General features: G+C 34.5%; 1 protein-coding gene across 14 annotated transcripts in view; it reads left to right on the top strand.

The window, feature by feature from the left end:
• robo2 (roundabout guidance receptor 2) overlaps window positions 1-12,045 on the top strand; it is a 627,127-nt gene that overhangs the window by 600,185 nt on the left and 14,897 nt on the right. For all 14 annotated transcript variants that reach the window (XM_031896599.1, XM_031896601.1, XM_031896594.1 and 11 more), the window contains 3 exons: window positions 2,927-3,083; window positions 6,010-6,270; window positions 7,921-8,129. In XM_031896599.1, coding sequence (XP_031752459.1) covers window positions 2,927-3,083; window positions 6,010-6,270; window positions 7,921-8,129 — 627 coding nt within the window. The remainder of the gene's footprint in view (window positions 1-2,926; window positions 3,084-6,009; window positions 6,271-7,920; window positions 8,130-12,045) is intronic.

Genomic DNA, 12,045 nt, shown 5'->3' with positions numbered 1-12,045 from the left:
GATGGCCTTCTCATTATCCAAAGCTCTCTGGATAAAGGATCTCATTCCTTTATTTGCAAAGGTTACAAAAAATGCCAAAGTATGCCAACATTTTCTTCTACTAAGCAGGTGGATCCCTTTTCTTTAAATTGTTTTCTTAGGGGCAGATTTATCAAAATGATTAGAGCTCACCAATGAAATACCCTCACTTTCTATTAATTCCTATGGGGTTTTTAGAAGAGTCACCATTTTATAAATATGCTTCTAAAAATCCCATAGGAATTATTAAAAGCGGATGGATTTTTCTGTGGTGAGCTCTAATCTCACATGTTGATAAATCTGCTTCTAGTTCACTACATTATGCTTTCCCCAATCATTTGTCTGCCTATTCCCAAGAGTTCTAATATATTGCATACAATAAAAAAACACCTATACAATTTGACATTTCCCACCTTCTAGAACCCTTGCAAACGCTAAACTTGCTATTTTATCCATATAACGCTCAGATATAACAGGTAAAGATTAATTCATTACCAGTAATTCTGATTACTGAACAATTTTCACCCTATTAATGCACACAGTTATCAAACGATTTAGAAACTGCACAAATGAGTTTTTGTAAGATTTGGTCAACTCACCTCTAACATCAAGGTATTTTTTTATTATAAAGATATCATGGAGACATACCGTACACTCAGGTTCATATTTATTAAAATTCTAATTTGAGTGTTTGCAGCAATTTCATATATTCCTGGCAAAAAATGGTAACCAAATAGTTTTTTTGAATTTCCTTGATTTAACTATGAAAAAATCTGAAAAAAACATGCAGATCTTCGATATAAAACATTACTAAATGAGCCTCTTTGGAACACTGGTAGTTGTTGAAGAAATAGGAAATCTCAGTGTCATACTTTAACCTCAGGAGTAAAATAGTCTTGTTGTAAGAAATTTAGCTATTCACATGGATCAACACTTTGGTGGCTCATCATTAAGATTAAATGACCTTTCTGTATCCCTTAAATTCTTTATTCAATAAAAATATTAGTTACAAGAAAAAAAAAAAGATTAAATGACCATGGGAACCAGTGAAAAATGTGGTTTTCTTTCATTTCTACACTGGTTATCCCTCATGGGGTAAGGGAGGCCATCATGATAAGACAATGAAATTCTACTTTTTAGATTGACTTGATTTCTAGTTGATTACATAAAACTATTGTTAATGGTTTTGGGTGGAGAGGTCAAATACCAAGCAATGACCCAAAAATGTTACATCCAATTGCCAAATCAGTAAACCAGTTGTATTTTGTAGAAGCTAAGTGTTTAAATGCATGTCCTAGGTATCCACTATAGCCAATCTCTCTACATAATAGCATAGGAACCATAGAACTAAAAGAAAATGGCTGCACTATTTTCTGTATTCTAATGTTATCTGTAACTAGGCAGGTGCCACTTTTGCTTTTCTAAGCAATCCTTACATTTGCAATTTCATCCTCAGATTTGAATAAACCATAAAAATGACATTTACTAGGTTTGCCTGAGCCTTCCGATGAATAATTGTAGATAAAAGTTCGCAGTCAGGGATATAAACCCTTGAAACACTGATTCTGCATTTGGTCTCATGTTTTTTCATAACAACTTGACAGGGCCAAATTATGCCTAAGTTTAATAATCCCTCAATGCCTCACCCACCAAACCATCTCTGGTTGATTAATACCCCCTGAATCCTAGCCTACTTTATTGCATCCTGCCAATACGATTAATATCCTCATTTCAAATGGGTTTAATACCAACAATCAATTTTAAATAATATAATTATAATGTTGTGCGCTATCAGTTTGCATCTGAATGATGGTCTCGTGTTTCAAATTAAGCCATCATTTCTCATTTATAGGATGAAAAAGAAAAAATAAGCAGGGAATAGAGGTGGGAAGACAAAAAAACAAAAACAAAATCAAAACAAAAAAAATCCTTAAGATTTGTTGGCCTAATACAATATACTTGTTATTTTATACTAGGTTTATGATGCTAAGATGATTGATATTATGATAGTGATTTTTACTTTATGCCAGGGTATACCTGGTCTTAAGGGCATGGTTGTTATATCAAGCTCCTAGTGACAAAATTAGTCACTTCCACTGCCTATCCTTCCTTCCACATTTCAATTCACCCACAACGCCAATAAAATAATTTTCCACAGCCAAACCTTAGTGTACTTATTAATGTACAATATTTTGGCTAAAAATGTTGGAGTCAGTTTCAACTTTATCCCAGCAAGGTGTACACAGTACTTTTACATATTGCCTACTAAAAGGCAACACAAATCCTGTGCCATGGGGATGTTCTATACCTTATGCAACCCTGCAGTTTATACAAAGAACAGAAATCCAGTAAATCCACAGAAACCTGACACTCCCAGATGCTCAACCTCTCTCAGCTTTTTTTATTCTTTCATGATGTATCCTGAAAACTTCCACTTATTATATTAGGTTTTAACTATATTAGTTTAATATGGGAAAATTATGTCTAGGGCTAAACCAGGGGTTCTTGCCTATTGTTCTACATTGTAAATGGACTTGGTGAGTCATTCTGACTCAACTGAGTATTTGGGAATTTTCTGCCATTTTAAACCATTCAATGGAACCACTGGGATTGGATTACTCTCAAGGGTAACACTGAAGAATCTGCTCAGATGAGTGGTAAAACAATTTTTTTGATTACTTAGCAAGTCCAATTCCAACTGCAACTTTCACCCTGTAAAAATTAAGAAAATTATGTTAATGTATTGGCTCGAATCCCAAGCCTTAAGGTTGTGTTTGATGTAAACACGGTAAACAAATATGTGTAAACAAATGTTGTATTATGTATCTGTGTGATTGTGTCAAGTCTATTATTTCATTTTTTAGTAAAACACATTTTAAAGACAGGCTTGACTTCTTCCTATTCCTAGGTGGAAAAGACGGAAAAAGGAAGAAAAATAAAAACAGCTCTAAAATCTCTAAAAACAATGGATCCAGTTGGGCCAATGTTCCACTTCCGCCCCCTCCCATCCAACCACTGCCAGGCACTGAAATAGAACATTATGGCCTTGAACACCAGGAAACAGGGTAAGTTATATTTTCAGCTCATTAAATAATGATTTTGTTCAGAATTAAAACTCTGCTCCCTTTGCATTTACACAGATGTGTTATATACAGTAATAATGAGTACCTTGATATGATTAATGTGCATGATAATTAAGGTAGCTATTTAGTGGTTGTACAAATAATTAGGAAAAGCCGGTAATGTCTAAATTTGCATCTGGATATGAGGAAGATATCTCAGTAGGGTACCTGCCAAATAAAAATATGCCCAAGGCACTAGGTTAGGCGCAGAGACCTCTCGTTAAAAAAAAAAACAAAAGAAAACACAAATATAACTGAACTAACAACGCCGCTATCCAAGATCTTAATATATTGAATTTTGTAATGGAATTTCATCTCTGACAAGTAAATATGCTACTAATTTGGATGTATTATTGTCCAAATTAGCTTTGACAGATGAGCTAGGCATAATCTTGTCTACTAAAACATTTAAATAGCCAAAATTGGATTTATTATTATTTAAACAGGTGATTCAACTCTTCACTTGTCCAAGTGCACTCCCGAAATATCAGATGTTGGTTCTTCCTTTTAAGATAAGAAAAGATGAATGTGTCAGATTTCATTTGCCAGTACAGCCAGCCAGATAAAAATCAGGGCAGGAAGCAAAGCTTAGTAATGAGATGGCCCAATAAAACTCATGGACACATTAACGAGCATGTGAGTTATCATTTTAGGCCTGTCATATAGAGAATTTCATGATTTGTGGAAAATACAGCTATAGAATGTGTTTCTGAAAGGAACAAGAAACATTTCTCCATAGATATTGTTTCCATCATGCCAAGTAGTGGGTTATTTTCATTGTCTGCATTTTCAATTACATTCACTATAAATTCAAATTATAGACAGTTTTTTTTAAATGCAGTGCTAGCCACCCCCAAGAAATGCAGACATTTTTGTTTTACGTAATGTGTGATCTTAAAATATATACATATTAATAATTATTAATTAATATAAGTCATTACCTCAAATGATTCTGAAAGGCAGAGAATTTGTATTATGAAATATTGAAATACAACTGTAAGTAGTATCTGAGACAACTAATCCAACCCACCATAGTGAATCACTAGAGAGCATAGTCAGCCATTAGTAATCAGCAAATCTCTCCCACTTCACATAAAAATATGCGAAACGGGTAAAACTCCTAAAATGCATTGGACGTTTTTTGCGGCGTCTTTTTCCATGCTGTGAAACTCTTTTTTGCACCCATTGGAGTTTATGGGCGTTTTTTCACTGTGAAACCTGGTGAAAAATTTCAATCATCACTACCAACCATAGTCAAATCTGTCTAGTGTTGCAATACATAGCAACTGAACTGTTCTTTGATTTGATTGGTTTATTATTTTATAATAACAAGGAAGCTATAGGGGAATTATATCCTAGGTGAGCAGAATTCACCTAGCTGAATTATTACATTGAAGTCAACTTATCATAGCAAAACAGAGAGGGAACTATTCACCTTAAATTGGAAGAAATTTGGGTGAAATGACATAAATCTAGAGCTGTACCATACATTTGATCATACAGATAGATCGATAGATAGGTGGATGGATGGATAGATAGGTAGATGGATGGATAAATAGATAGATAGATAGACTCATGTTATCTGTATATATATATATATATGGTTTACCTCCAAATGTACATCAGTCAATATGACCCACCAGCCTGAGCTTTGACTTTATTTAGGGAGGAAGATAGTGCTTTTTTCCGCTGAGGCTTTGAAGACAGCATGCTTCTACAGTAAATGATGGCTTAACAAATGTGCAATATATTAGTAGTGCTAAACCATTTTTGGACACTATAATGATCACGTGCATGATTACATAATATGCCATCCATACACACCTCTGTTCTGATACAACATCAGCAAATGGCATATAGATATACTGAGAATTTGAGAAGAATATTTTTTAACTACAAGAGACTGATGTTGAACATAAAAGATCACCATTTCCACAGTATCTATAGATGTTTAATATTTGATGTTAACTTTGAGCTCAGGGTGGTAAACAGTCGGAGCTGTGATCTCAAGCATGCGAGCTGTGACTGAAAGGTATTGACTTGATGATGAATTTTATTCATCAGGAATGTCAGACTTGCAGTCAGTGGCTCTTGGCCAAGAATTAGAGGCTTTGTTGTTCACCACTGAAGGAAAGCTGTGATTCTTAATATATCTTAATGTAGGAAAGTGTGTTCTTCATGTGTATATTACACTAGTTATATACATAAGTCACAATGTATTGCTTATCTTTTACTTCCCTTACATAGACAATAACAGATGAGGTAGTCTACACTGTGATCTTACTAGGGCGGCAATATTTGCACATTTATCAAAAACATAGTTCCCAAGATTATTGGTGAACGACACAATAGGCGCAGATTTCATTTTGCTAAAAATGCAGTTTATTTTCTTGGATTATATCTTCAAATATAAAGCATAAAGCCAATTCTTATACTTTCTAGTTGAATTTCGGACATATTCTCTCAAAAATGACATGCTTGATCTTGATTTAAGTGATGGAATTTCAGAGTTCACAATTGTAGCTCTTGCCAAATTTCCAACCTGTGACTAATCCTATCAACTTCATTTAAATCACTGAGCTGTGTTAGTGTTTAGATGTTAGTATTCTTTTGGCACGCAGGAAAGAAACAATAATTTATTTATAGGAAGAGATTGTCTTCAATGTATTTACGTTGAATAAAAAGTATATCTCAAGGGCACTTGTTTCTTGTTCTGTTGCAGCATATGACTACTTTGTGTCTGTACTTTGATTGGGTTGGGGTTTCTGTATTTGCAAAATTGAGTGGATTACTACCCAGGAACATAATATTAAGAATATGGATAATCTTGTATCTGCCAAATGTAATTGTGTCATGATTTCATTTAAAGCTATGACACCAATGGATGGTGCCCACCTTTGCCAGTCCAGACCTACTTACATCAAGGATCAGATGATGAACTAGAAGAAGATGAAGAGAGAGTCCCTACACCCCCTGTACGTGGGGTGGCATCATCACCTGCCATCTCATTTGGACAACAGTCAACAGCAACCCTCACACCATCACCACGTGAAGAAATGCAACCCATGCTTCAGGCCCACCTGGATGAATTAACAAGAGCTTACCAGTTTGACATTGCAAAGCAATCTTGGTAATTATACTGTATCCCCATGAAGTGCTTCTATTAATTAAAACAACATTAAAACAAGTAATTTATGTTGTAAATGGCATTGTCCCATTGTAGCAAGATATGAGATATTGCACTTAATGAAGGAGATGCACAGTTACCTACCTAATGTACATACCATAAAGTGATACTAGTGGGGAATTATAATCCTTCTTGTTGAAAATGTGATAGAACTATGACATATTCTCCACTGGCAGTTTTTTATACTTAGTGGAGAAAAACCCGTACAAATCTTATTGAGGAACCTGACATTCATATAAAGAAAATTGTGGGTTTAGTTTAATTAGCAAAAACAAAAGTGGTATGAGATTTAATGGTAAGAGATAATAATAAAAAAACAACAAAACACATACAAGAGTATTGTAGAAATGATACCTATATTGGCTAACAATAAAAATACATTGCAAGCTTTCGGAGCTCTAAGGCCCCTTCTGCCTGATGAAGGGGCCTTAGAGCTCCGAAAGCTTGCAATGTATTTTTATTGTTAGCCAATATAGGTATCATTTCTACAATACTCTTGTATTTGTGTTTTGTTGTTTTTTTATTATTATTTTTGACACTGGCTAACACGGTACTACAGTTTTTGTTTAATGGTAAGAGAGATAGTGAATTTTTACCTCTCCTGGCACTAGAGGTGACAGTCATCTCATTGAGAAGATCTGGTTACTATGGTTATTGCAGAATCAAAGAGAATTCAATGAGGTTCAAAGACCACTGATAAATAGCCAAAAAACATTGTGCTGGTATTTATAATGTGGTATGTACATATAAACTGAGACTGTATTATGTCTATGGGTCAGATTTTCTTAGAGCTCACCACAATAAAATTCCATTGCTCACTGTTCCTTTCTATAGAATTTTTAGAAGCATATTTATCAAAACAGAACCCTTGATAAACTGCTCTTTAAAAATCCTTAGAAATGAATAGAGTGTAGTGGAATTTTACTGCAGTGGGCTCTAATTTCACACTTTGATAAACCTGCCCTATGTATACTTATTTGCAATTGCTTGGAAAGCTACAACAAAATGTCCCTTGTTGTTATGTAATGTGCTATGGGCTTGGTTGAACTTCTCTTATAAGGGCATGTGTGCAAACTGTATATTTATGGGTTACCAATACGCATGTGTAAGCAATAAAAAGTATGATCTGAATATGGGATTAATGATTATGGTTGATTTTTAAATTAATTAATTAATCTAATTAAATTATAGGTTCCGAGTCTATACAGGATTAGTGATGGGCAAAATTATTTGCCAGGCATGGATTCGTGGTGAAGTTCTGCCTTTTCGCCATTGGCAGATTGTCGCCCACGGCAAAAAAAGTTAACAAGCGTCAATTTTTCACCATTTCGTGAATCTTTTGCAAGATTCATGAAATTTTAGGTGAAGCGAAACGGGGCAGATTTGCTCATCACTTCACAGGATACCTAAGGGAAAACTGAAAGGCAAAATTGTTCTTATATTATATTTTAATTCTATATCAGCCTTACTAAATAAAATTTTTAATAATCATTTTTTAAAAACATAAATATATCTGTCTTCACTAAATAAATACATTGAAGGTGGTTGAATATGCTGCCTGTGTAATGTCTCTGTATTCCTTTTTACTTCCAGGCATTTACACAGCAATAACCAGCCCCCATTGGCCCCAGTTCCACCACTTGGATATGTGTCTGGGACATTTATTTCTGACTTAGAAAAAGACATTCCAGATCAAGAAGAAGATGAAATTGAAGACGAATCTATAGAAATAACAAGGCCCCTCCGAGGTTTGGAACACACTCCCGGTTCTAGTATGGATAATCTCGACAGTTCTGTGACAGGTAATCCCTTATAATATGCTGGAACACCACTTACATTAATCATCAGATATCATGAGAAATCATCCCAATGATTTTTTAAATCACACTTAAAATGCATTTTGTTCATACTGCCCAGTTTCCTCTGGCAAGCAATGAAGGGCAGTCAAGGTTTTTATAAATACAATAACAGAGAGAAAAAAAATCAATTATTATCTGGCTTTTCTAGACAAATCATTCAGCAGAGAAAACAAATCTGACAGTGAGACATTATTTTTTGTGTTTAATGACACATTTTGAATTTTACTGATGTAATATAAGGGTTGTTTTTAAAAAAAAAAAGTTTAAGGGTGTTGAAGGAGAATTTCTAAGTGAGATTTGTGACTGCCAAAATAAAGCACATTGCAACATCTATTCCTGGATATAGTTTTAGCAGGTCAACATAATACAGGAAACGCGTTATCCAAAATTTTCCAAATTACAGAAAGCCCATCTCCCATAGACTCCATTATAAGCAAATAATTTGAATGATTTCCTTTTCTCTGTAATAATAAAACAGTACCTTGTACTTGATCCCAACTAAGATATAATTACCCCTTATTGGGGGCAGAACAGCCCTATTGGGTTTATTTAATGGTTAAATGATTCTCTTTTCTCTGTAATAATAAAACAGTACCTGTACTTGATCCCAACTAAGATATAATTAATCCTTATTGGAGGCAAAACAATCCTATTGGGTTTATTCAATATTTAAATAACTTTTAGCAGACAAATTATGGAGATCCAAATTATGGAAATACCTGTTATACGGAATACCCCAGGTCTCAAGCATTCTGGATAACAGGTCCCATACCTGTTATTTTTCTTGGGTTGGTGGATTTTTGATATTACATAATGGTATGCAGTGTACATGCAGAATACAATACAATATGGATACATACAGGTAAATAAATAACAATAGTGCTGTATATGGATTTTCAACTAATTACAAAACATTGCGAAACCTCTGCGAAAATTTGCTGCAGAAAAATTAGTCTCATTGCGGCACTTCAAAATTAGCATGGGAGTGTCAAATTGGGCACGGTTGCATCAAAATAGGTGCAGTCGTGTCAAAATGAGCATGGTTGTGTTCAGCAAATTTTTTCGCCATTTCGCACATTTTTCTGTTTCGCGCATTTCACGGTGAAGCAAAATGGGACAATTGTTTCACAAAACCTCTGTGAAAATTTGCCGCGGAAAAATGTGTCGCGCAGATGTTTTTTCTTGGGCATCAATTTCGGCACGGCCGAGTCAAATTGGGTGCGGTTGCATAAAAAAGGGCGTAGTAGTGTCAATTTGGGCGCGGTCACGTAAAAAAAAAGGTGCGGTTGTGTCAAGAAGAGCATTTGCCTGAACTCATCAGAAAATGGCTAATGCATAATAGGAAGAAATAATATTCAAGAAGAAGAAAATAATCCAAATATAAGTGCACTGTTTCTTTACAGAAGGCAAGAAGTGTACATCTAGTTTGATTTTATCCCAACAATCACTACATTTGTTGCCTTCAGGAATCTTTTCTTAGAAAATCTTTAATTTTATTATTTGTCTTTGTCAATGGAGATACAACAGACGTCATAGGTTGACTGCTATTGTAACTTTGTGGCTGTTTGTCTTAGGGTATGGCCTGTTATCATTACTACTATAGATTGTATAATAATGTTACAGGGACATCTTAGTAGAATGTATTACTTCAGCATAATTGAATTTTAAACAGATATGTGGCTACTGGGAAACAACCCTTTGTATAGCAGCTATCTGCTCTGCCATAATCCTTAGTTCATAGTGAGCCACAGTTTGGAGATATTTCATAAGTATTAGATGCTGCTGACTGAAAATCCATATAGTTGTTTTATCAAAAGATTTCAGTCTACAATGTCCAGTGGGCCAGGTATCAAGAGGCATAGTTTCAGACCTTTCAAGTTCCTACTTGCTAATAAATGTTGACTTTATTTGGATGTATGTTGGCTCTATTTGAGTATATGTTTGAGAACTATACACTTGGCAAGTAGATTTTGTTAACATTTAATATTTTAGTTGTTTTCTAAATCTATTGGCACATTACTGTACAACTGCACATCACAGATTTGTTGTATTTTGCTTGTCTGTGTGCTGGGTTTGATGCTTACCTAGGGACTATCTATGTGTTATTTGTACGGTCTCCCTAGGTTTGCAAGTGCAAACATATAGAAAAATAAAATCATAAATCTATTGATTTGATATTACAGCTGCTAATAGGACAGTACCTGATATAAAGCTACTTAGACAGATAATCATTTTATAGGTAATTGACAATATTTGTGTATAAACATATTCATTTTATTTCATAAATGTAAATATAATTCAGGTTAGGGCTTGATCCTACAGTATGCTGTATTGTGCAATGAATCTTTTCAAATGAGGGAAATAATAGCCTTGCCACCCAGCGTATGTCTTTCCTTATGCCCTATTCCTCATGTCATGAGGAATGTGTTCCCTTATCTCAACAATGCAGGTTAGAAAACACATCATAACTGCCACGAAAGAAGAATGCGGCAGAAATGAAGCTGCGCCTCCTGGAAATTACCGCACAGTCTTTGGTCATATAAAATACCCAAGAAAGTTGACATTTTTTTTCTTTTCTGAACTTCATGGCAGTATTTACATTTCTGTTATTGCAACAAGAGATTTAATAGGCTATGAGGTCTTGGAAACTACCTAGTTATGCTATAGAGATCAAGTTTTTAAAATAATGGAGCAAGAGTATTAAAAAGAAGTAGTAGAAAATGGATAAATCAATTGGTTAAGGGACATCATTAAGAAAAACGTTATTTCTTTATTAAACTGTTATTACCCATCTAACATGAAACGTTTTTGGGTTTTCTAGGTTTATTTAAGATCCATAGGGCTTATTTACACCGGACATATTTGCCCTGGTGCAGTAACCCATAGCAACCAGTAATTACTTAGATCTATTATTTAGGACAGAGCGAAGCTAATTGCTGATTGGTTGCTAAGGGGTTACTGTAGTAGGGAGAATATGGCCAGTGTTGGTTTTTAAATTACGTATTTATTAATTTAATTTAATTTATGTGACACAGGACAGAGATTTAGATAAAGATCATCAAATTCTAATGGCATATGGGAATGCCTGACAACTTCTGAGCAAAGGTTCACTGGTCACCACCATTTGTGATTTAGGAAGTGCATTTCCTATTGGCAGTAGTGACAAGTAGGGGGGGTTTGGACTGCAGTTGTGTTTCCATATTACAGTGGCTTTAGATGTCATAGCTCTAATAAAAGAAAAGGATGTTGTCGATTGTAACCTTAGGGAAATTTAAGAAACTAAGAGTCACAGAATTATCTATAAACTTATATAACGTTAGCATTTTATTCCCTTTAGAAATAAAGGAGACGAGAAGCTAAATTCTTAGCTGAAATAAGAATGTGAGCATTTCTCACCAGGACATCCATTTAACAACAATATAGCAATTTTCCTTGTTCTGGAACTGGAATAAACTAATTAACCAAGAGAGCATGAAATAAGTGCCCATGGATGGTTTGCTTAGATAATAGGCTTTCGACAACAACAACATTCAGAAACATAACAGTACAGCATAACAATATTTTATTTAGACAAGGGTTTATTTTGACTTTACATAAAAAAGTTAAGTACAGATGGAACCGCTGAAGCATCTGGGACCCATGCCACACCCCTTTCTCACTGAAATGAATGATGTTTCACATGTACCATCTGTGTATGATCCCAATTCATTATCTGCACAAAGCATTCCCTCTGCATATTTTTTTATACGATTTTTTTGCATTCAAAAACAATTGTATTTTGATAAATGTGCCCCTAAGAGTTAACTATGAATCCAATTCCAGGAAATGTAATTCCCTTTATAATGGTGAAACACTCTAA

Source organism: Xenopus tropicalis, chromosome 2 (genome assembly GCF_000004195.4).
Source record: "Xenopus tropicalis strain Nigerian chromosome 2, UCB_Xtro_10.0, whole genome shotgun sequence".
In the NCBI taxonomy this organism is placed as follows: domain Eukaryota; kingdom Metazoa; phylum Chordata; class Amphibia; order Anura; family Pipidae; genus Xenopus; species Xenopus tropicalis.
The sequence above is the reverse complement of the archived record's forward strand: the minus strand, read 5'-3'. Positions and strand labels throughout refer to the sequence as shown.